Source organism: Balaenoptera physalus, assembly GCF_965194825.1.
Source record: "Balaenoptera physalus genome assembly, chromosome: 3".
Taxonomy (NCBI): Eukaryota; Metazoa; Chordata; class Mammalia; order Artiodactyla; family Balaenopteridae; genus Balaenoptera; species Balaenoptera physalus.
This window is the reverse complement of record NC_138890.1, coordinates 136,924,853-136,950,760: the sequence shown is the minus strand read 5'-3', so window position 1 is coordinate 136,950,760 and position 25,908 is coordinate 136,924,853. Positions and strand designations below refer to the sequence as shown.

General features: G+C 37.7%; 1 protein-coding gene across 1 annotated transcript in view; it reads left to right on the top strand.

Annotated features, from left to right (window-relative positions):
* The window catches only part of ITGA2 (integrin subunit alpha 2), a 103,665-nt gene that overhangs the window by 54,942 nt on the left and 22,815 nt on the right, over positions 1 to 25,908 (top strand). The window contains exons 5-19 of the mRNA XM_082455865.1: positions 704 to 818; positions 980 to 1,107; positions 3,093 to 3,241; positions 6,334 to 6,484; positions 6,780 to 6,945; positions 8,829 to 8,905; positions 11,082 to 11,220; positions 12,115 to 12,260; positions 13,868 to 14,011; positions 16,327 to 16,530; positions 17,718 to 17,854; positions 19,243 to 19,382; positions 22,514 to 22,665; positions 24,921 to 25,031; positions 25,623 to 25,705. Of these exons, the coding sequence (XP_082311991.1) occupies positions 704 to 818; positions 980 to 1,107; positions 3,093 to 3,241; positions 6,334 to 6,484; positions 6,780 to 6,945; positions 8,829 to 8,905; positions 11,082 to 11,220; positions 12,115 to 12,260; positions 13,868 to 14,011; positions 16,327 to 16,530; positions 17,718 to 17,854; positions 19,243 to 19,382; positions 22,514 to 22,665; positions 24,921 to 25,031; positions 25,623 to 25,705 (2,042 nt within the window). The remainder of the gene's footprint in view (positions 1 to 703; positions 819 to 979; positions 1,108 to 3,092; positions 3,242 to 6,333; positions 6,485 to 6,779; positions 6,946 to 8,828; positions 8,906 to 11,081; positions 11,221 to 12,114; positions 12,261 to 13,867; positions 14,012 to 16,326; positions 16,531 to 17,717; positions 17,855 to 19,242; positions 19,383 to 22,513; positions 22,666 to 24,920; positions 25,032 to 25,622; positions 25,706 to 25,908) is intronic.

Sequence of the window (25,908 nt, the reverse complement as noted above, 5' to 3'; positions counted from 1 at the left end):
CGGGCAGGAGCCACAGTGGTCTGCCCTGCACAGAAAGCGTGGGCTCTTCATTCACCATGGTGTCTACACCTGGCTGGAGCTGTCTTCCAGGCTGCCTGCCTGGCCCATGGGGACATGAGGACTTATGGTTTCCGCTGAATAGTATAAATGGAAGGGACAGGAGGAGACCTATGTTCAAGGAATAACAATGATAATGATGCTGGCTAACAATTATATATCCCTTGCTATTTACCCAGCACTGTTCTAAGTGTTTTATAGCTATAGACTCATTCCGTCTTCACAGCAGCCTTAAGTTAGGAGGTCTGATCATCTTCATTTTACAGATGAAGCAGCTGAGACCCAGGTATCTGAGAGACAGAAAATGAACTTTGCACGCATTTTTCTCCTGGGTGTTCTCTGGAAGGACAGCACCCCTCTTGTCGAGCTTGGTGGATGACCTGATGGGCTCCTCCCTACACTGAAAGTCCCAGTGCCCCGGTCCCCAAGACGCCTGCCACCGGGCACAGCACATCTGCCACCCTCTCCCCCCCTTCTGTGGGCTCCAGTGCACTTTCTCTCAAAGGCACTGTTGACTCGTTAGTTCCAAGAGTTGACGATTCCTAGAGTCTTATAAGAGAATAGAAATAGTCCTGAGTTTCACAAATGGCGAGGTGGAGGGTTAACATTTTCCATGTGTTTTGTCACTGTTTTCATTTCTTTTAAGACCTGTGGTCCCCTGTGGGCACAGCAGTGTGGAAGTCAGTTTTACACAACCGGGTTATGCTCTGATGTCAGTCCCAATTTTCAGCTCCTGACCAGCTTTTCACCTGCAGTTCAGAGTAAGTTATGACTGTGCAGAGGGTCTGAGCAATGCCTTACATTAAAGGAGGGGAAAAATTGTATCAACAAGTGCCATCCTTTTTTACTTTGTCTCACTTGTGTGTGGATGTGATTTTGCCTTACCTATGGATATGTGTTTCTTCCATCGTTTCCTGTGTAGCCTGCCCTTCCCTCATAGATGTTGTGGTTGTATGTGATGAATCAAACAGTATTTATCCCTGGGATGCAGTAAAGAACTTTTTGGAAAAATTTGTGCAAGGCCTGGATATAGGCCCCACAAAGACACAGGTATGGACATCCATTATATATACATTAACCCACGGCTTTCGTTCTGAGAAAATATTATTAGAGATGAGGTCTTTATCTTTGCATTTGTCAAATCCCCATATTAAAGGCATTTAATGGTAATCTTGAAAGTTAATTGAAATTTGTGCTACACTGAGTTATTCTATCTCTGACTTCCCCTAATGCTAGTCTTTAAGCTTGGGTTTCTATTCCTGATTCAGGCATCAGATATGTGTATAGCATCTTAATCCTCTTTAGTTGCTTATTTTTTCCTCCACTAACTCATGAACTAATCAATACATTTAGAAATCCAATATATATTTTTTTACACACGCTTGGACTAATGATGACTTTCTTTCACTTACTCTTTACTGGTGAAAAAATTATCTTTGAATTTTTATAAGTAAGTTCATAGACAGCATAATTCTACCATTTATTATTTTATAGTCTTTTGTCATATTCTAGTCTAGCCTTCCATTTTTCACGTAGAACAAGTCTTTTCAATACTTTTGTATAACTTTTTATGTTTTAAAGAGTCTTTAATTTGGTTTTCTGTCTTCCTGAGGTAGGCAAGCAAAACTCAGGAGCAGAAACGTCATGCTTTTATAATGCTGAATAGCATTTTTAAAGTTTCAGGGTTTTTTTTTTTTTCTTTCTTTCTTGTTGGATCTGCTATTTCGTGGGCCATCCTGGTTATTTTCTCTGTTTCTGAGTGGGTTTCCCCCATAATGTGACTTATTGTATCTAATAGTCTCTTGTGTGGAATTCCTGGCCTTCCTCTTCTATCTTCCAATCCCAATGCATCTTCTTCGTCTCTAGAGGTGGTTTTACTCAGTATCTTCTCATCCGTTCTAAATGTGACCTTTCTATAAGCCCTACTATACCACATTGCTTTAAATCTTCTCTTCCACCTTTATCTCTTGCACATAGAAGTTACGGGACTGTGTCAGGGGGTCACCATTCTCTTCCTATCACCTTAGATTTTGAAATCCTTAGAGTTATTTTTGATCCTTTCCTCTCTCTCAAATCTTACATCCTGTCCTAAAGAGGAGGGTTCAGTAATATATTTTTTGTCATTTTTCCAGTGCCTAGTTAACTGCCTTCCTAGAGAAAGTAGCTGATTGAACTCAGAAATCCAGGCCTTGCCCTTCCCACCTTCCTTACACACTGACCTCTGTTTCAGAGACCCTTTCACCACTGATCCCTCATCACCATTCCTATTCTGGAAGCCCCAAATCCTAGGCACAGAGGGTGATCTCAGTGCTGAGAACAAGGACATTAACAGAAGTGTCTGACCTCCTTGATCTGAAGGATTAGGGTATGTGTCCAAACATCTTGGTCAGAAGTTGTTCTGCCTCTCGGCCCTCTCGAATAAGGCTCTCTCCAATGGCATTTTCCCTGAAGACCAGAAACTTCCTGCCCTAAATGCACATATAGCAGCTTTCTTTCTAACGTCTGTGATTAGAGGAAATCCAGCACAACAAAAACATTCATGTTGACCACATTGATTAGCACATCACTTTTCCTTGTATTCAACTATAGTTCTTTGTTTATTATATAATTATCCTCACTTGACGAGATGTTCTGTTCCATCCATGACTGCTTATAATTGTTTACATGTTTATATCCATTGGTAACTAGAAAATCTATTTATATCATTTGAATCTTCCTGTTATGAACTTAATTCTCCTATTCATCCATATGGCAGTGCTTAAAAATCTACAACTATTACTATTGAGAACCCAGTGGTCCACAAATGGCACATTATCTTGCTTGTCAGTAAGTACGGCTGCTCTGCACTGATGGCCTCTGACCAGGAAGTTATTCCACTGGAAGAAAAATAACTATTCTTAAGAAGAAAGTTGGAAATGATTCCCTTAAGCTATCAGCCCATGTCTAAATGTACTTTCGATTTTTATTATATTGGTTAAATAGGAATGATTTATAACTTAATGACAAACCTGTAATAAACTTCTTTTCTCTTGAAGGTGGGGTTAATTCAATATGCCAATTATCCAAGAGTTGTGTTTAACCTGAACACTTTTAAAACCAAAGATGAAATGATTAAAGCAACATCCCAGACATCCCAGTATGGTGGAGACCTCACAAATACATTCAAAGCAATTCAGTATGCAAGGTAAGTTATGATGCTCATAGGCCAATATTTTGACAAAATAGAAGTGCTCATAAGCAATAAAAAGGAAAGACAAAGAAAAATAAATATGTGGTACCTACACTTAAATCAGAACTAGTAGAGAAGAAAAGTCTGAACATTCTGTTACTTGAATACTTTGAGAAGGGAGTAGGGAATGAAATTTTTAAATCTTTGATCTCTAGAACTTTTATAAGATATTACATAATTTTTTAAGATTTTACATGAAGTAAGTACAGTGAAATTAAAAGACCTTAGTTTAAGTTGGCAATGGAGCAATCTGCATTTATTTGTTAATATTTATCAAGGCCACAGACAACTTGAGCTAGTGGAGCACTTCATGCAAGTTTAGAAGGGCCATAGACTCCTAAGTGTTAATGACCTAGAAGTCTGAATTGAATTGAAGGGCTCATTCTACTTATAACAGGCTGGGGCAGTGTGAATTTCACAGCTATATAACATTCTCCTAATTCTTTGCTCAGTGTCTCTTATTTTCTCAGCACTGTTGACCTTCATCTTCACTCTGCTTTAATCAGATACCTTTACAAAAAATGCTAAATATTCTCCTAGTGTTAAAAAAGAAATGAGAACTGTAGGTTCACCTTCCCTTAAACCTACTTCCTGCCCTTTTTCATCGAGTTGTGAGTTCCTTCCTTCCACTGCCATAACTCCTTGAAAGAAGTGTCTATACTCCCTTCTCCACATCCTTGAAACATATGGCTCTGCCATCAGGTAAACATGGTCCTGCCTCAAGCCTCATCCTCTTTAGCTTCCCTGAACATTTGACAATAATGAGCACGCACTGCTATTTCTACTCCAGTTGCCATGACACCACACACTTCTAGAAAACCTGCCAACTTTTTGTCAACAAGTTTGCATCTTCACTGGCTCCTTTCCCTATTTTTTCTTCACCAAACAGAGCCCACTCTTTTATACCCCTGTTCTCTTAGGCTTTGTATCCATTGTATACACATGAGCCATCAGCCCTGCCTGGGTTACCCCATTGCTTTGTCATTAGCCCTGACCTCTCTCCTACAATTCACACAGGCATCCAGCTGATGCTGAAAATCCTTATTTGGAGTGTTGGCTCACTAATCAAATTCAGTACATTCTAAACTGGCCTTACTCTTTTCCCTACCCCTCCTCATGACTCTGCCATTTTGATTCATGTGTCCACCTTTTCCCCTAGTCATTCAGACTAAACACTTGATGGTTTACTTTATTCTTTCTGCTCCTCCTTAGGTCACATATCTGGTCAGTCACCACATCCTGTCCTTTCTTTTTCTGAATTTCCTATTTTATCTGTCCCTTCTTTTTTCAGTATATTATGTGTTCTAGTTGCTGCTTCTGTCAACTGCCCACTCTCCCTATATATCTCAAAAGTAGATGCCCTACAAGAGAAGATATGATTGGTTTGGTTAATCTTTTTTGTCCCTATTAAGATGTCTTTTGGAGCCAAGCCATCTCAGAGGCTGCTGGCCAATTGCCATTATGCGAAGTACCCTTCCTGTTCCAGTAAAGTAGACTTAGGGGAAGACTAAGATGACATAGAAAAATGGCCTCGTAGGAGTTAGAAACAGCAGAGGGCCTGTATTTTTCCCAGGGAATGTGGGTGTGGCATTTTTCCCTGGAAAGAGCCCGGGGGCCTGGCAAGCTTCCTTCGCAAGGAGAATGGCCACTCTGTTAAAATGGGACTCATGGCTTTCATGATCTTTTCAAAACTTTGTTTTTCTCCCCAGTATCCCTGTCTCACCACAGTTTCCCAAGCTAACAGGATTCTTTCCATTGTTAGGAGAGTCACCTAACTTCTCACACCTTCTGGAATTTAATTACTTCTATTTCTTTCTCTTTTTCTTCTTCTTCCTCCTCCTCCTCCTTCTTCATCGGTTTCTTTACAACACCAAATAGAATTCCGATACTCTTTTAGTAAATATTGCCATTTTCCATTGATCTTATCTGAGTGCCTACACTTACAATTTACTGTTCCAAGCCCTGCAGGTAATCAAAACTAAATGAGGCATGGTTTCTACCCACAGCAAGCTTATAATCCTACATGAGCTCTACTGTATGTCATAAAGAGTATATTTTACTCAAAAATTATTTGATGTGAGTACGAGAATTCAACTTTGGCTGAGAAATATGAAATATTTTTCCATATTTCTATATTCTGCTATATAGAATACAAAAAAAGCTTTAGGAAATAAAATGGTAGTCTCAGTTTTACATATGTTGAATTTAAAGAGCTCCTTACACTTTCAGGTGAAAATATTCAATGCATTGAATACACAAACTTGAAGATAGGAGGGATGAATGGAAGCAAATATAGACTTTGAATTGTCATCATGTAGGTGGAGGTGGTGAACCTATATGATGACACCAGAAAGCATGTGCAACAAGAGAATCCAACAGACAGAAAATCAAAATCAAACACAAAAAGGAGAGTTCTATATGTGCTGATATGGAAAGGTCTCTATCAAAATGAAAAACAACTGCATAGAATATGTTCCCATTTTTATAGAAGTCTAAGGAGTAACTTTTGCATGTATTTCTCTAGATGAAACATTTTCTAGAAGGAAACATAAACTGATAATAGTGATTACCTTTGGAATAGTGGCTTGGTGTGAAATTTTTGTTTTACACCTTTCCGAATGCTTTGGATTTCTTTTACCACGTATATTTATTACTTTTTAAAAAACAATCTACTGTTGAAAAAAATAAATGCAGATCCAATGAGTAATATTTATGACAGGAATGAATATCTTTACCCTGTTGATTAGTTTTAATGAGTTTAATCTTATTAGCAGAAGGTAATTCTAAGGATTCCTGATGTAAATACACACACACCCACACACCATGGAAACCATGGAAGTTATTTTTAATGCCAAGCAAGATTTATATTTTTATATGTTTCTCTACAAGCTACGAATAGAATGTAGTTCAGAAGTCACCAGCACTGATAGAGAAATTCTAAATCACAATAGATTATGCTCAAGTCAGTTTCATATTTATATTTCTAACCAGAGGTCCACGTGTTTAGTTTATTTTTTGATAGTGAGTTTTTATTTTATCTGCCACAGAGATTCTGCTTATTCAGCAGCTGCTGGTGGACGACCAGGTGCTACCAAAGTCATGGTGGTTGTAACTGATGGTGAATCCCATGATGGTTCAATGTTGAAAGCCGTAATTGATCAATGTAACAATGACAATATACTGAGGTTTGGCATAGCAGTAAGTGGCTTTTCTTTTTACTTGTCTTTCAGTTGATGGGTAAATATTCCTTTATAACGTCACTTCTGAAGACTGCACTTTCTTATTGGCTGTTCATAGCTTAATATAAAAGAATATTTTTACTCTATCTCTGCTTCTTGCTGATTTGCAGTCCTGTCAACAAAGAGGATATGGAAGTGTTACTTGATTTACTTCTCCAGAGGGCCTATTGTGTTCAGAAATAGCCTAGAAAATACTAATAGGAAAATTGAAGTACAACACTAATGGCCTTCTCCCCTCTTCCTCTATTTTCAAGGTTCTTGGGTACTTAAACAGAAATGCCCTTGATACTAAAAATTTAATAAAAGAAATTAAAGCAATTGCCAGTATTCCAACAGAAAGATACTTTTTCAATGTTTCTGATGAAGCAGCTCTACTAGAAAAGGCTGGGACATTAGGAGAACAAATTTTCAGCATTGAAGGTAAAAGAACTCCTTCTTTCCAGAATTTTCTTTCAAATTTTTTTTCAAGAAAACAAACTTATGTTTACCAGGTTGTAAGGGGGGGAGGGATAAACTGGGAGATTGGGATTGACATATACACACTACTGTATATAAAATAGATAACTAATAAGGACTTACTGTATAGCACAGGGAACTCTACTCAATACTCTGTAATGGCCTATATGGGAAAAGAATCAAAAAGAGTGGATATATGTATTTGTATAACTGACTCACTTTGTTTTATACCTGAAACTAACACAACATTGTAAATCAACTATACTCCAATAAAAATTAAAAATAAAATAAAATGTTCTTCAGAAACTTAAAAAAAAATAATTCTTTATTACCACATACTTGTTCTATTAATGTTAACTTATATACCTTATGTAAAGAGAACTCCTAAATAGCATCAGTAAGAAAAATAGACAAAGAATGATGAATAAGTAGTTTATAAAAGATAAAATACAAATGGCCAATAAACATAAGAAAATATTCCCAATTTTAGTAATTATTTTAAAATATAAATGAAATCAATGTTACTTTGTGTCTAAACGATAACAAAGATTAGTAATGTTTAATCTTGGAGAGATTATGGGGAAGCAAAAAAGCTCATACACTATAAGATTATAAACTGTATAACCTTTTGGGGTGGCAACTTAGTAATATCTATTATAATCGTAAATAGTTTTACCTTTCCATACTGTAAACAGTTTTTGTAATCATAAAAAATTTTACCTTTTTACACTGTTACATAATTTCTGAAATTCTTGAATTTGTTTGCAACAAACACGTATACTTTTAAAATTAGAAAAATACAGTGAAGATTTTTAATAGTTCAGGTTTTGAGGAAACATTTTACTTACCACATCTACAATAATTTACTTCTATGGCTTTGGAAGGTCTAGTCTCTATAGAAATATCATGTGTTCAAGAGCTCATTATAAGGAAGACTAGAACAAAATTCCCAGTTGGTAAAAAGTCCCACATGACCCAAATCCTGGTTCCTGATGGTTAACCCAAATAACTCTCATATTTTATTGAGCACCTACTGTGATCAAGTACTGCTTCAGAAGCTGGATCCAAGGGGATTGTGTAAATTAAATATTAATCCCTATAGTCAGATCTTTATCTCCTGATTATCCACTGGAAAGGTCTATCTAAAAACTTTTATTCTTCTCTACATTAATGTGGCAGTCCAGAAATTTAGCTTCCTTTTTGCAAAGATTAGTGAAATGTAACCGCTTTGGCCACATGTATGGAAAATGAGTTCTAATTGAGTCTTATGGTGCTAGTGTCAGAGGCAAGCACATATGTAGAACTTGGACCAACTTCCCAATTGGTAAAATTCCTACTCAGTCTTGAATCCTAGTTCCTGAAGCCTAATCCAAATATCTCTCAGCACAGTCTTCACTACAGAGCAATTGCCTGGCTCCTCCAACTGCATCTGAGATATATGTGCATTTATTACTACAAATATTTAAAAGCTAAAAATTCAGTTAGGTTCTTAGCAAGTAATGATAATTTTTTTTAAAAAAGATAATCATGTCAGTTTTCATCTTACCTCATCCCCTATGCTGAGTATGCCAATAAATACATTAATGTATGATCAAGATTAATGCCAACTTCAAACACTACCTCAGAAGCATTGTGGATTTCTACATCTGTTAGAACACTTTCTTAGAGATTCCTCCCTCTCAGAATCTGACAGCTCTATATTTTTGAGTAGACATCAGAACACTTTGTGTGTGTGTGTGTGTGTTTGTGTGTGTGTGTGTGTGTGTGTGTGTGTGCACGTGCACATGTGTTTGAAAATTTTATTTAAGACTGATAACAGTGATATGATTTTTGAAACTGTTTCCTAGGTACTGTTCAAGGAGGAGACAACTTCCAAATGGAAATGTCACAAGTGGGATTCAGCGCAGATTACTCTCCTCAAAATGTGTGTATATCAGATAACATTTGCCTTAATACTTCCAGGTGCAGTAACCCCATACTAAAGTGGGAAAAACAGCCATCTAGTGATGAACAGTTTTTTTATGGGAAAAAAATGATAATATACAGGAAAGCTTTTGAGTGCTCCAGGGAACAGGCACTATATTAATTCAAGGTATTATCACTGCAGGAATTTTCTTTATATCAATTAACTACCGGAAAAATTTGTTAAAATCACACACTCTTGTCATCACTGTCGTTGAGTTATGAGTTGCTGGCGTATCTTTTTTTCTAAGAGCAGAGACAGAAAAAAATAGTTGAAAAAGTAAGGAGTTAGGAAAAGAGTGAGATGGGACATCTTCTTAGCTTAGGGAAGTCCATTCTTTCTTAGAAACATCCATCTCGCAGGCCTCTGATTCTAATTCTACTTAAGATATGAGTGCAGTAGTAATAATAGTAAAAGAGGCAAAGAGACAGGTGACACTGGGAAAGGCTCAGGGAACAGTATGAACTCAGGGGATTTGATTGACAGAATAAAGGACCAGGATCACCTTATTTCTCTCTATAATAGAAGGTGCTAACCTTTTCTGGATCACCAATTGTTAGAGATGAAAGTTATGGTCTTTCCCTCAGAAAAAAAATCTAAGTGAACCCAGAGAGAATTTTTCACACAATTTCCTGAGGTTTTGTACACTCCCTGAAGCTCCTTCCTGCACCCAGATTCGGAGTCCTGGATTTATGACAATCATTCACATAATTTCATGGTCTCTTATCCTCAAAATGGTACACATTATTTCCCTGTTTGCTATTTTTTTAAAGGCTTTGTATTTTTCATTCCAAAATCATATCTTGATAAACCATAATGGAAAAGAAAAAGAATGTATGTATAACCAAATCACTTTGCTGTACAGTAGAAATTAATTCAACATTGTAAATACTTCGATAAAATAAGTTTAAAAAAAATTAACAAAAAAACCCCCAAATCGTATCTTTGATGTTTTCTAAGATCTAAGATCTAAAACTTAAAAATAAGAAGTCCCATCCTGACCAACCCTACCTTCTGTGATGACTTGTACCTTTGAATATTCAGATTGGGTTTTGAGTCAATCCCGAGTGGCCTGTCCTCTTTGGCCCTTCCCCACTGGTGCTGACCAATGGCAGTCTTTCTTCTCATATCGAGTGTCACAGCTTCAGGTTCCTTTTGTAGCTGTGCCGTATTCAAATAGATGGGATAGGATAGAGAGGATTAGAGGCACATTTGAGAAGGAGTAAAGAAGAAAGAGAAAGAAGTTGAAGATAGACCAGGTCAGAAGAGGGCCGGCACGACAGGTCCGGGCTAGCAGCGCCCACCTCTCCTCCTCTGGCAGCAGCACTTCCTGCTTCTGGAGCATGCGTCATATCCTGAGCTCTTCTTAGGAACGTGTGAGGCTGGAGGCTCACTTCTGACTCCTTTCTAAAGGCTCACAACTGTTTGTCATTTGCAAACATGTGCCTTTGCATGGAAATTTGAAGATGGCTATGTGCCCCTCCTGTGCTATGGTACAGATTTATCTTTAAAATGTGTTGTACTAAACAGAGCCCAAGGTAACATAGCCCGTGGGAAGGCTCTTTTTCCGGCACAAAATATATCTCAAAACAATTCAGAGATACACCAACACACAGCCTGTTAAAAAAAACAAAATTCAGCTGAGTGAATTTGAAGATCTAAGCAGCTTTATTTAATGATTCATGAATCAGGCAGCATCCCATCTAACAGAAAGGAGCTCCAAGGAGCTGTAGAAAATGGAAGGCTTTTACAGGCAGAAGGGGAAACAGTTGTATTAGTTCAGGCAAGGTCACCTTCCTGTAGGGGACGGAAGGGCTCTATCAGGTGGATTACCTCACCAGTGCTGACCAGGAAATTCCAAACTGACCAGTTAAGATCACATTCCTGGGAGGGGGGGCGTTTGAAACTGCAGTTAGGTTCGGTATTAAGTCTGGGTTTGGTGACGTGGACTTGGCACAAGTGTTTCCATTTTTGGCCTGTTGTCTCTTTTCTTTTTAGCAATTCGTATACATTTTACTTCATCACGCTTAGTTTTTTTTTCCTTTAAATTTAGACCATTTGTTTCAGTGTTTGGCACACACTACACTCTTATGCTTTACAGGTGATGTTAATGCTTTTCATTTTTCAATTATTTTAGGATATTCTGATGCTGGGTGCAGTAGGAGCTTATGACTGGAGTGGGACTGTTGTCCAGCAGACACCTCATGGACATTTGATCTTTCCTAAACAAGCCTTTGACCAAATTCTGCAAGACAGAAATCACAGTTCATATTTAGGTAAGGCCTAGCAGCATTTGGCTCAGCAAATTTAAATCCCATCCTTTAAACTAGCATCTTGTTGGATCTCAAGGTCAGTTCAGCAAAGTGCTTGAGCTATCCTCTAATTGTTATATTTGTTGTACATATTTCTGTTGCCTCTTTGCCAGTCAGGCCTTAGCCCATAACTACTTAATGAAACACTGTATATTTGACTCATTAATCTCTTCTGGCTGTTCCAGCATTTGTTATTCCTGGGACATGATTGTGTTTCTCCAAAATAGAAATAGCTCCTAAAAGTCAATACCGTAAGTGGTAGTCTTATATCAATTTGGAGTTCCTAGTCTTTTTGTTTGTGAAATAAGCAGCCACCAATTTCGAGCACCTACTATGGGACAGCTCCTGAGCTGGCTCTTCTGTCTACGTAACATTTAATCCCTCCAACTACCCTTTGAAGGAAATATCATTATCCTCATTTTACCTTTGAAAGCCAAAGAGGTTAATTACTTGCCTAAAGATAAAAAACTTACTAAAAGTGGCAAGTCCAAAATTTGAACCTGGGACTGTCTGACTCCAAAGCTTATGTTCTTTCCACTGTGCAAATTTCCACCTTTTAAATTCATTTAGTTATTCATTCAAGAAATATTGGTTGAGTGTCAGATTCATGAGTGGCTGATGGGGGCAACCCAGAATCTAGGGCCAGCTTCATAGGGAGATGCCCCACCTCCACTGGGCAGTGCTGGTGGCCAAGGGGCAGAAGCAGTTTATCTTAGAAAAAGGAGGATGTGCACTCAGGAGCTCTAGCAACTGTGCGTCACACTAACGAAGGGGACCTCTGATCACCTCCACTGAATTCACAAGCCCATCTGGCCAAGATATTCAGTAGTACCTACTCTGTAACCCCTTCTCTCCTAGGTTACTCTGTGGCTTCAGTTTCTACTGGAAAAAGTGTCCACTTTGTTGCTGGAGCTCCTCGGGCAAATTATACCGGCCAGATAGTGCTGTACAGTGTTAATGAGAGCGGCAATATCACAGTTATTCAGTCTCACAGAGGTGACCAGGTAAATTCCATTGTTTAAGAAGATGAAATTAATTTCAGGGACGACAGGACAGGTGGGGAGTTAGTAGAAATGGAAACTAACATTTATTGAGTGCCTCTCCTGTAGCTGGCTCTGTAATCTGTGTTTACTTGAATATTCCTTAAATCTTCACAACAGGACTGAGATCTACCATCCCCTTTTGACAGGTTACTGAGGGTTTAACTACCTTTCTAAGGCCACATAGCTTTTATGGGGTGAAGCTGTCATTAAAGCCCAGTGATGCCAGGCACCTAACCAGTGCTTTGTAGGCAAGCCCCTATGAGGAGCCAAGGATCTGGAGGAGAAATAAGGAGAAGAAGGGAGCAGGATAGCATTATAAAGACTGAGCTACTACATCTGGGCTTGTCAAGGTGTCCTGTGGCTTTGACATTTCTAAAAGTAAAACAACTCCCTTCTCTGCCACTTTCTTCTGATGCGTGACGGTTTGGTAGTCAGAACCTGTGACGCCCCCCAGTCATGGCCCACGAGAGCAAAGGCCAGCTGATAGATTCCTATGTCCTTGCGAAGTAGTTTTGACTCATGGACTTTGCACATATTTGAAATGAGCATCACTGAACTCTAACAGCCAACAGAAAATTTTCTTCCTTAAACCAGAGAAACCGACTATCCACAGATTTCCCTTCTCTGGGATTAAATCTGATCCACTGTCTCTATGGACTTTCCAGGAGTAAGAAGATCTGAATCTTTGACTTCCTTGACCACAAACCAGCTATGGTCACATACTTTCCCCTCCTCTTTAATATTTTAAAGAAGGGTGCTTTTATTCTGAGAAAAGTAATGCAAGTGTTATGGAAGGAATCATTTCTTATTCATTTCTGAATCCACAAGAGGCATTCACGTAGGCATACGTTGAACCTTGGTTGAATGGAATGATGATCATTCAGATTCCCAGCCTCTCTTTCCTTTTATCAGCAACTAGTTCTCCAGCGCAATCTATCTGGGAACTACTCTACTGTCCCAGATCATGCCATGGACACTTACATCACTCGTGCTTTCCCACTCCACTCCACCTAGCAAATTCCTTGCCGTCTTCTAAGATGCAATTCAAATAATACTTAATCTTTCTAAGCCTTTCTGACTCCTGGGCACTCTGATCACACAGCATTTGTTACTTGCCTCTATTATAATATATTTTACCACGGAAGCACAATTATTTGTTCCGCCTCCCTCTTCCCCTCCTGCCTTTCTGTACAACATCTCACAAAGTTTCTAAGTGTTTCTTAAATGTGGTCTTTTACCCACCAGCATCAGAAGCACCTGGAGTGCTTACTTAAAATACTGTTTTCTTGATCACCCCATGGACATGGTATCAGAATCTCTGGAAATGGGTCTCAGGAATCTGTATTTTACAGATACTTTTTTGGTGATTTTTGTGCACCCTAAGGTCTAAGAACCAAATGTTAGATTGTGATACAACCGGAGAGGAGGGGCTATGTTATCCATCTTTAGGTACCTAGCACCTTACAGGCAACGAATGCTCAATTTTTGCTTGTTGAATGAGTAAACAGAAGTTCAGCATAATACTAGGAGTATAGGAATCCTAAGGTTGATATGCTTTATTACTCCAGATTGGCTCCTATTTTGGTAGTGTGCTGTGTGCAGTCGATGTGGACAAAGACACCATTACAGATGTGCTCTTGGTAGGTGCACCAATGTACATGAATGACCTAAAGAAAGAGGAAGGAAGAGTCTACCTGTTTACTATCACAAAGGTAAAAAAAAAAAAATTATTAAACTGACTTCGTTTGATTTGCTTTAGTATTGGTAAATAAAAGTTAATCTGCATTTTTGCAGAATTAAGAAAATTTATTATTGAATGATAATTTTCATATAGAGTATGGTTTATTTATTTATAAATTTATGTATTTATTTTTGGCTGGGTTGGTTGCTGCTCACGGGTTTTCTTTAGTTGCGGCGAGCGGGGGCTACTCTTCGTTGCGGTGCACGGGCTTCTCATTGCGGTGCCTTCTCTTGTTGCGGAGTACGGGCTCTAGGTGTGTGGGCTTCAGTAGTTGCAGTATGTGGGCTCAGTAGTTGTGGCTCACGGGCTCTAGAGCACAGGCTCAGTAGTTCTGGCGCACGGGCTTGGTTGCTCCGAGGCATGTGGGATCTTCCCGGACCAGGGATCGAACCCGTGTCCCCTGCATTGGCAGGCGGATTCTTAATCGCTGAGCCACCAGGGAAGTCCTAGAGTATGGTTTATATTTCATCATTTTGAGGATGTCACCATTAAGTTATAGTTTTAAAAATCACATTGACAGGCATAACTTAGAGCTTAACGTATAGTGCCCTGCCGTTTTCCACGAGGTCTTTAAATACATATTCTCTTTACAAATAAAGTCATTATAAATGCACATGGCTTTTTGAAATACACACACACACACACACGCACAAACATCTGTGTATTTCCCAAGTATCTCATTCAATTATTCTTCTTTGCTATAAAGGTATAACAATAACAGGGCAAAGCTACCTTGTTAATATTTTACAGTGGTAAGTACAAATTTTACCAGGCACTTTAGAAACCTCCATATATTCATGGATGCTTTCTACAGTAGTTTGTCAGGAAATTCCATTGCTTAGTGTAACATTTAGGTATATATCCAAGTCTTGGAAATTCCAGTTCTTGCACATAAAATTAAGCATACTCTAACATGGAAAAGCCCAGTTTTTCCAACTTGCAGACTGAACTCTCTCAATCCATGCACATAAGTATAGAGAACTTAGTGAAACCTGAAAGAAAACCAAACTTAAAGGCACAGGTTGACATAGAAAATTAGATGACCAGATACAGAAAGGATGGAAGAAGAGAAGCTAATATTAATATAGTAAATATTATATTTATCTGTTGTGATATTTTGTCCTACCTTATTTATTTAAATTAATGTAAGAGTTAGCCCTTTATCAGAAGCAGTTAAAACAATTTTAAAGCATATAAAGAATGTGCAATTGAGTATTTAATAAGGGAAGAGCATATCTACTAGTTTGGAAATTTAACAGATCCCCGGTTTCTTAAATGTTTCTTGCTAGTCAGTCTGAATTATCATTAATTGTTGAAGGTGAGAAGATCTTCCAGTATTTTACCAGACTCAGCAACAAATTGATTTCCATAAGGTTATTATAGAGGAGAAGGAATCAACACTGACCCAGTTTCATGGGTGAGAAGCATTGCTTTCTTATGAAGTAATGAAATATTTCCATTCTTGATTTCAAAATCTGAAGAAAAAAAAAAAAAAACACGACTGTGTCTTTCACAAGAAAATGTCTTTTCTTTGGCAGAATTATTCAGTGTTTCTTATAATGGGATATTAACAATCTCATTTTTCACTTTCTGTGCCATTACAATTATGCCACTGTTGTTCAGTAGTTTTTAACTAAAGGACTAAATTAAGATATTGTGTCTTATTTTGTCTCTACCTTAATTTTATTGAAGAGATTAGTAGATTTTTTACCAGAAAATTTTTAAATCAAAAACTTTGGAAACAGATGAGGGAGGATTCTAATATTCTGAAAGGGGGGAAAAAAGACAAAGAAATGGACTTTTTTATGTAGGTTGTGCAGCCACAGTAAAGAGAATTGCTTCCTTTCACCTTGGTTTATGAGCAGATTGATTGCCTATGACCTTACCTGCTAAAAAAATTTTTTGTAAGTCTCATCATAAATAGAGAATTTTGAATTCTAGGTTTAAAATCCTATCCATTTTTAACAGTTTGCAAATTGGTTTGGGCATCATTTGCTGTGAATTTTAATTATAAAAATTGTAAGTTTTTCTCTTTTTTTAATTGAAGTATAGTTGATTTACAATGTCATGTTAGTTTCAGTTCAGCACAGTGATTCAGTTATACATATACAAACAGATATAGATATATTCTTTTTCAGATGCTTTTCCCTTTTAGGTTATTACAAAATATTGAGTATAATTCCCTGTGCCATACAGTACGTCCTTTTTGGTTATCTATTTTATATATAGTAGTGTGTATATGTTAACGTAAGGTTTGCTTTAATTGTCCCCTTTCCCCTTTGCAAGGGCGTTTTGAATTGGCACCAATTTCTGGAAGGCCCCGAGGGTGTTGAAAATGCTCGGTTTGGTTCAGCGATTGCAGCTCTTTCAGACATCAATATGGATGGCTTTAATGATGTGATCGTTGGTTCACCTTTGGAAAATCAGAACTCTGGAGCTGTGTACATCTACAATGGTCATGAGGGCACCATTCGTCTGAGGTATTCCCAGGTAATCCAGTTTCGTGGTGATTATTTACATGTGAGTATCATTCCTTTAGAGCTAGAGAGTATCATGCGGACCATCCAATCCACCCCTCTTGTTTTATAACTTCATTCACTCATTCATCAGATGCTTGGTGAACCTCTACTGTGTGTCAAGCGCTGATAAGTCTCTGGGAATGCTGTAAAGTACCGGACAGACAAAACTGTGCTCTTTGTGGATCCTCCATTCTTGTGGAGGAGACAGAGGAAAAATGAGATAAATAAGATAAAATAATCCAGATAATAGTAAATAATAAGGAATTTAAAAAAACTAAAATAGGGAATAAATTTTCAGGGCTGGGAGATATCAGGTATTTGAGTGGGTGACCAAGAAAGCCTCACTGAGAAGGCAGCTTTTGAATAAAGACCTGAAGGAAGTGAGCTAGGAGAAGAATCAGGACCCAAACTTGCATCAACTCCTTCCCAGTCCACTGATCTTTCACTGCTTTTTTATTTTATGTGAGAGATTCATGCTGTTTCTTTGATGAAAATGTGGCTGCAAGAATGATAATCAGATGAGATAAGATGTGACTGAAAAATCAATGGAATTCTGTGGAGAATAAAACAACCTGGGAAACGGCCATATAAAGAACATACCAAATACCATATGCTAACACATATATATGGAATCTAAAAAAAATGGTTCTGAAGAACCTAGGGGCAGGACAGGAATAAAGACACAGACGTAGAGAATGGACTTGAGGACACAGGGAGGGGGAAGGGTAAGCTGGGACGAAGTGAGAGAGTGGCATGGACATATAAACACTACCAAATGTAAAATAGCTAGCTAGTGGGAAGCAACCACATAGCACAGGGAGATCAGCTCGGTGCTTTGTGACCACCTAGAGGGGTGGGGTAGGGAGGGTGGGAGGGAGACGCAAGAGGGAGGAGATATGGGGATATATGTATATGTATAGCTGATTCACTTTGTTATAAAGCACAAACTAACACACCATTGTAAAGCAATTATACTCCAATAAAGATGTTAAAAATAAGTAAATAAACAAATTTAAAAAGTATGATTATTAATTCTTGTAATAAATAATTCTAAAGTATTTAAAAAAAAAAAAGAACATACCAGGGCAATGTAGATGCTGCCTTTTTTCTGTTTCAGTTGTCATGCAGTATAATTTCATCTCAAACTTGCTCTTTTAGAAAATCTTGGGGTCTGATGGAGCCTTCAGGAGCCACCTCCAGTACTTTGGGAGATCCCTGGATGGCTATGGAGATTTAAATGGGGATTCCATCACTGATGTGTCTGTTGGTGCCTTTGGCCAGGTCATTCTGCTCTGGTGAGTCAGTGAGAGCCAGACACAAACTAGCTAACGAACAAATGGGCTGCTAAGTAGAGCAGATTGCTGTGCCAGTATTACTGAAATGTCACATGCGTTATATAAGACTCTACGACATTTATATGTCATAGTTTGCATAGAGGAAGGAATATGTTTTTCCTGGTGGGAGGAAAAAAATATTTGCTTAACATTAGAATCAAGTTTCTCTTCTCTATATAGTGAGCAGAAAAAGTACATTGAAAAGACAAAGCTCTTGAAATGGTATTCAGGATATTTCTGATTATTATCTTCCAAATAGCCTTACCTCAGCTTGCAGAAAAGAATTCTCATGAGAATGCTCTAAAAATACTGAACACTGAGACCACACAAGTAAAGTGCAACTTCTCATGTGGTTAAAAGGTATCTTTTACAATTATTGGTCATAAACAAGAAGCCATTATTTAAGTTTAGCTGACCTCTCGTTGACCTCAGGAGGAGTTGAAGAGCAGGGGGGAACAATAAGGGATTCAAGAGCCACGTGAGTCAAGGACAAAAATAAATATATTGGGCTGGTGAAGGACTGAAATCAAAAAGAAATAGAGAATTTGATCAAGAGTCCCCAAGAAAATATAGTTCAGTTATCCATTCATGTCTGCTGAAAAGTGTGCTTTTTTAAATGTCCAAATACATCAAGAACAGAAAATAAAATTACCTATTGAGTAAATTACATTGAGTTCAATGAAGCTATTTACAGTATCTCACTTGTGCTTTTAAAGGCTGAAGTGCATTGTTTTTAGTGCAGCATTGTTTTTTTTTTGGCTGCGCTGTGTTCGGCATGTGGGATCTTAGTTCCCCAACCAGGGATCAAACCCGTGCCCCCTGCAGTGAAGGTGCGGAGTCTTAACCACTGGACCACCAGGGAAGTCCCTTAGTGCATCATTTTAATGAAACCTTCATGTGGAAAAAATAAAACTCAAGGATAATATTTAAGACTTTGAAAAAAAGAAAATATATTTACTGAATAAAATCAGTTAAAAGTAGCATTAAAATAATACAAGGTATGATTACACATAATTATAAGGCTGATTTGTAAACAGTTTTGTAAGAAATCATACCTTTCAGTGAACATCACCCTGTAGCCACCTTGGTTGGCCTCATGCTTGGTAGGCTATATACTTACTATATTATGACATTCTCTTTTAAGATAGTCCATGGTAGCCAAACTTTTTTCTTTGAAGGTGAATTTGATTCTTCTAAAAAGTCAAGACACATGGAGTCAAATCAATTTATTGAGGGGATCAGTTAAGCTAGGTTAATGCCGTTTTGTGGTCACATTCCTATAGGGTGCTAAGACTGGTTTTTCTGGGTAACTTCCTGAGAATAATTTTTTTAACATTTATGTCTTTCAGGTCACAGAGTATTGCTGATGTATCTGTAGTTGCTTCATTCACACCAGAAAAAATCACTTTGCTCAACAAGAATGCTGAGATAAACCTTAAACTCTGTTTCAGTGCCAAGTTTAGACCTGCTAAGCAAAACAATCAAGTGGGTGAGTAAACCTGAAATAATCTACACAACAGATAGGTTTGCATATAGAGTTTTAGTCCTGAACGTAACCCATACTTTGGATTTGGAAACCAAAAGAAGTAAGGGTCTTGCAGACATTTGAATTGCCACATATTTGAGGTGCCTGAGAATGGTTAATTCGGTGTGGAAGGTTTGTTTAGACCTTCATCCGTCATCTTTAGAACGTAACATTCTGCTGCTGAAGGTCATAATTTCAATGACATAATCATAGGCTTTCCCAATCTGTCCTTTAAGTCTCTCTTACCCACACCTTCCTAACTGAAAACCATGGGCACGCGCAGATTACACTGAACTCAAGCCCGTATTAAATGAGTACACTGTAGGTTGGCTTTGCCATGATGTCGATAGAGTGTGTTCAGTACAAGGATCAAATGTTCCTATTCTTAAAAATTTAATAAGCATGAAATAAGCATGAATAATGAGAAAGTATAAAACAATATATAATTTGTGCCCAGTGTTTCACATTTTCTAAATAATCCAAAGAAGTGAGTGAAAGTCTGAGGCATGTCCTATCAGCAGGAGAGAATAGGGAAGTCTGTGAGCAGATGTCAGCAGAAGCTGTTGTCGTCTCTCCCTGGATGGGTCCAGTCATCTTCCAGGGCCTGGGTGAGGTCCCACAAGCTCTCTGAAGTCTTTCTAACCACGCAGCTCACCTCCATCTCTCCTGCTCCAATTGTCTCAGTTCCCTCAATATGTAGCCATTGATTTAGCACTTGATACAACACTACCTTCTTTCATTTGCTGCTGTTTCATGGGTCCTAATCCCCCTTCATCAGATTTTGGCTCTAAAATTTAGAAACCTGTAGTTCCTACAGCTATTTCATTAGGTGGTGAACAAATAAACTAGCTTAAAGGGTAAAAACATAGAGGCAGGTTATTTGTCACGATTCATACCAAGAAATAAGTAGCTTACGAACACAAAAAGTTCGATTCACATCTTGGCACGCTTTCCATATTTCCTGCTTTTCATATTCATCTGGCATTTTTCCTTTCAGGTGTTCAAACACTGACCCAACTCTGAGTAGCACATCTCACAGACCTGCCTTGTAGCATGTCCATCTCAGTAGCCGCGATAGTTGAGTCAAAAACCATGACTGTATAAACATGAAGTGGCTAGATGGAACGTAGAGCATGGTGATTTTCATTAACAATACTGTATTGTATATTTGAAAGTTGCTGAGTTTAAAAGTTCTCGCCACACACACAAAAATTGTAACTTTGTGAAGTGATGCGTTATGTTAACTCACTTTATTGTGGTAATTATTTTGCAATATATAAAATCGCTATGTTGTATACCTTAAACTTACACAATGTTCTATGTCAATGATATTTCAATGAATCTGGGGGAATAAAACATTAAATATAAAAGATTAATTTGGAAAATCTGTTAGTTGGCAGAAATGACTGGTAGGTCACCTCTCCTGGCCCTGAAGCATGGATTTGTCTCATGTATCTTCCAATTTTTGACTGTACTTCACCTCTTCTGTTGCCACACACTCAAAAAGGGCGTTCTGCTTTGAGAATTTCATTCCCTTCCACTCATTGTCTAGGGTCTCCTGCTATTGGGCATCTTTCCCTTTGAATCCTTCTTAATGCCTTAGGTCTACACAGTCATGATCATTTGTCACTTAATTACCTGGCAATAATAGTATGTAAGACAGGAATCCCATCTCCGTGACTTTGAAAAGTGAATTTATAAAGCATATGGCTTCTATTATTTATTGCATCAGGTGCACACTCCAGTTTAAAGTTAATAACATAAAAAGGATTATTATATTGCCTATGTGACTATGTATCATTTTTACCAAGCTGTTGGAAAAAAATAAAACAGTATAATTACCACACCTACTAACTTTGTCCTAGCTACAATCACTTCCCCAGCATAACTTTTCCTTTGCTTTATTTTCACCATTTATTTTTAGTTCTTGATTCCTTTGTATTTTATCTTTGTTAACCTCATTAAGTCATCGGAGCAAGAAAAATTATACATCACTTCTAATAGATATTTGAAAGGTAGCACATAGAATGCTTTTGGAAGTATATTCAACCTTTAAAATATTGGAACTAATAAGACAGAGTAGTCCCAAATAAGGCAGTTGATGCTATTAATAGTATCAGATCTTCTCTCTCAGTTTTGGACATGTAGCCAGCAGACTTTATTGAAGGTTCTGATAGTTTGGACATTGGCTACTGACATCAATTTTTATCACATTTGTTTCTCATTTCCATTTCCCTAGGTTAGTATTATATAATACTAGTTAGTATTATACTTCCCTAGGTTAGTATATAAAACAGTATCTCTGTTTTATAGATGAGGAAATGGAGGTTCAAAGAGGTTAAGCAAATTGCCTAAAGCTCGTAAATGGTGGGATTAGGATTCAAAGCATCTGTCTGATTCAAAACTTGTTACTGCAATGTTACATGCCTTTCCCCAAGTAAGCATCTAGAATATGCCAGGCACTATACATGTCCCCTTAGAGTATCTAACTTAATCCCCAAATAACAGTGAATCCTCAAAACTGCATAGAAACAGCAGGAACATGGGATCTGATTTCAAAATTACCCAAACTTTATTTCTGACCATGCCCTAGCTGTATGAACTGAGGTGAATTATTTTGAAAAATAGGATAATATTCTGCTCATAATCTGAAAAATAGGATAATAATATCCACATTCCAGGTTTATTGTAAAACTTGTATAACATATAAGAATGTGTTCAATTGTAGGCACTCAACAGTTCCTTTCCTTTTCATGTCACCACGTTATGGACAATGAAACTGATATTTGAGGAAGTAATTTGACCAACTTCATTCAGTAGATTTCCTGGTGGCGAATCTACTTTTCCTTCCACTGCATCAAGCCATGTTTCTTTGAATCACATTTCTTTGCATCCACAGTCATGTACTGACACACCATACCAGAACTAGAATTACAAATATCATAGGCCATCCATGGTTCACAGTCCCTCAATAGAAAGACTGGTTTTTGTTCTCTTGAAGTCAAAGACTTTACCCAATAAGACGCGATAAAACAGGGATGCTTTTTCCTTAAAAGTTTATTTGTAATAACATTTCTTTTTGACTTTTATTATAGCCATTGTATATAACATCACAATTGATGCAGACCAATATTCATCCAGAGTAACCTCCAGGGGATTATTTAAAGAAAATAATGAAAGGTGCTTGCAGAAGACCACGATAGTAAATCAAGCGCAGAGTTGCTCTGAGTACATCATCCACGTACAGGTGAGGCCTCAGTGTCATCCCTTTCATCTCACTTCTTCTTAAAGACTAATGAATGGCGAAAGCCTAAAATGGAAGCTTATGAGTTAGATAAATCCTTGTTCTTCTAGTTAATGCTTTTCTCATCTATGAACAGGAGTGTATTTCCTTTATACTAGTATATATGGTCACATTCTATTATTGTGTAAGTTAGTTGCATTAAATTTTATTTGGAATTGCAAGTAAAAGGGCTGAAAATAAGATTCTTAAAGAAATCAAGGACAGTGCTTTCTTAAATGTTTAACAGGAAGAACTTTTAGTTGACCATAAATTTTATTTTGACATATTCATATGAGAAATTTTATTTATTTTTAAACGACTGAAAAGGACAATTCTAATTGTCCTTTCCATTATTGGATTAAATTGATATAGGTGAAGGATGGTAGATTATCAGCTAAAAATTATTGGCTATAATCTTATGCCATAATTACTACAGTTCACATGGATTTTGAAACTCTCCCAAGTAGGAAAAGTGCTTCTCAGGAGAAAACTAAAAGAAAATCTATTTTATAAATTACATGAATATTTCCCCCTAGAAACCATGTAATGGTATTTGAAAGTGTAATTTACTCAGGAAACTATTTTTAAAAGAGTTGTTTAAGAACTTTCCTAGAATGTGGTTCTCAGAGTTTAAGATGCATAAGAATTGCCAAGGAAACTTTTATAAAATGGATATTCTGGAACCCCACCACCAGAAATTTGGGTTTGAAGGTCCAAGGAATGCGCAGGTCTAAGGGGCATCCCCAAATACTTCTGATGTAGATGGATGGTACAGAGATAACATCTCAAGAAATGCTAAGTATAAGAGTTGGAAAAACAAAGTTAATGGTCAGATGAACTAAAATCAGTTGAGTTATTTATATTCAAGTTGAAGGTTTCTTCTTTGTGAAGGCCTGGACTTTTTTGTTGTTAATGTGCCAATTATACAGCTTCTTTAAAGGAATAAAAGCCAGATTCCATTCTCTCTTACCCTTGTGCTAAGTGGTGGATCAAATTAAATGTGTAATCCATTGTGGGGGAATGAAGACAGCCAGGCTGTGGTGTATGTATGTATGTGTGTATATAGATATATCTCCTGTTCTCTGACATGTATACTTGTGAAGTTTTTACGAGGTGTGTGTTATTGTGGTCAGCTAAGACCACAGGTGTTCCAGGTAACACACCACATTTGCTATCAATACCAAAGTCCATCCTATGTGCCAACCCTGCAGCCAGCCGAGGACACATTTCCTTGTAGTCAGGAAGCCATCGTAGTGGTCAGGCCCCTCCAAAAGGGCTCAAGATAGGAGTAAGTCCTGCCTGTGAATGAACTAAGAGATAATAAAGATATCACTACCAGGAAAATGCAGATTTCATTTTTAGTGCTTACCATTGTACAGACATTGTTCTTTCTTGAAGAAGAATGCTAGATGGCATTTGCAACCCTGTTTTGGCATTATTTTCATTTTTCAATAGACAGGAAACCTCAAAAACCGGAAGCGGCCCAGGCCTCCTGGAACACTGCAAATCCACTCCACTGTTTTTACTAAAGACAAAGAGGAAATGTCGTACTTGTAGCTGGACAGTGTTGGTTTTAATGTCTGTAGAGTGATATGTGCATCATCTTCTATGTGCAAAGAGCAGTTCAGCCACTAACAGTCAGCCAGGCCAGAAGTTGGGGAGCTTGGTTTGAAGTGTGGGAAACACTTTTATCTGGTTTTGTAGACTAAAGTTAGGTTCTAAGGAAGGGAGTCCTCTTGTCCATTCCTGACAGCCAACCCTGGGCACTTTCCCTTGTAGGTCCTAATATTCTCTTCCAGAGATTTGGTCAGGACACCTAAGGACTCCATAAGTCTTGGCAATAGGAATTGGAAGAACATGGCCAACAGCCCCAGAGCTTGGTACTGACAGAGGGGTCTTCTGAGCATTTAAAACTGGACATCTCATCTAAATATTGATAATTACTTGTGTATAAATAATGAGATTACTGATGAGCTTAACTAAGAATTACTGCTTCAAATTTTTACTGAGCCCAGGTTTTTAAGTCTCTTAGAAGCAGAGAGGCTAAGAGCAGACTTAGGACAGAAGTGAAGAAGCAAGAGCCTTGAAAATTCAAAACAGAGCTATTCTGCATGATTGAGAGTAGACTGTGTCCTTAATCATGAACACATTTGTGGTTGTTTTCTTGTTTTGAAGCTGCCGTGCCCTAATCAACTGACTCTGTGCATGTGTGTGTTTAGGAGCCCTCTGATGTTGTCAGCTCTCTGGATCTGTGTGTGAACATCAGTCTGGAAAACCCTGGCACTAACCCTGCCCTCGAAGCCTACTCTGAGACCGTCAAGGTCTTCAGTGTAAGTGTGGTTTGCCCTTCTTGGAATTCAGACTAGCTGCCAAAGTTTCACAGTCACTGCCTTAGTGTTTGAAGGATACTTAGGACATAGCCTTTAAGTTGTTAATTTTCTAATTGAAATACAGTTACTTATATGTAAAGTTTACCAGCATGTAATTTCCATGAAGGCAGGGATTTTTGTTTTCCTTGTTCCCTGCTCTATTCCCAGCACCTTGAGCAGTGTTTGGCCCACCACAGGTGCTCAATAAATGTTTGTTGAAGAAATAAATAACAATAAAGTGAACACCTTGTGCTCACCACCCACTTAAAAAAAATAAAATGGTACCAATACCTCTGAAATTCTCTGTATCACTCCCCACCCCATCATACCCACTTTTATCTTGTTCCCCCAAAGCAAATCATCATCTTGAATTTTGCATTTATCAATGCTTTTCTTTCTGATGTTGCTAAACATGTATATATTCCTAAAACATTGTTTAGTTTTGCATGGTTTTGAACTTTATGTAAATGGAGTAATACTATATGTGTTCTTCCACAATTTGCTTTCTTAACTCAAGAGCAAATTTCTGGGATTATTTTTCCTTTTTTGTAGATCCCTTTCTATAAAGATTGTGGTGATGATGGAGTCTGCATCTCTGATCTAGTTCTAGATGTTCAACAGCTGCCAGCAGCTCAGTAAGTTTTGCTTTAAAGTTCAGTGAAAACTGTAGAAATAAAAGACACATTAGATTACTTCATTTGGGTGAATGTTTATGGAGATTTTTTTCTATAAAAGAAACATCTATAACTCTTAAAAACCTTTAAAATCTAAATTTCAAAGTATCTAGGAATAAACTTAACCAAGGAGGTGAAAGACCTATACTCTGAAAACTATAAAA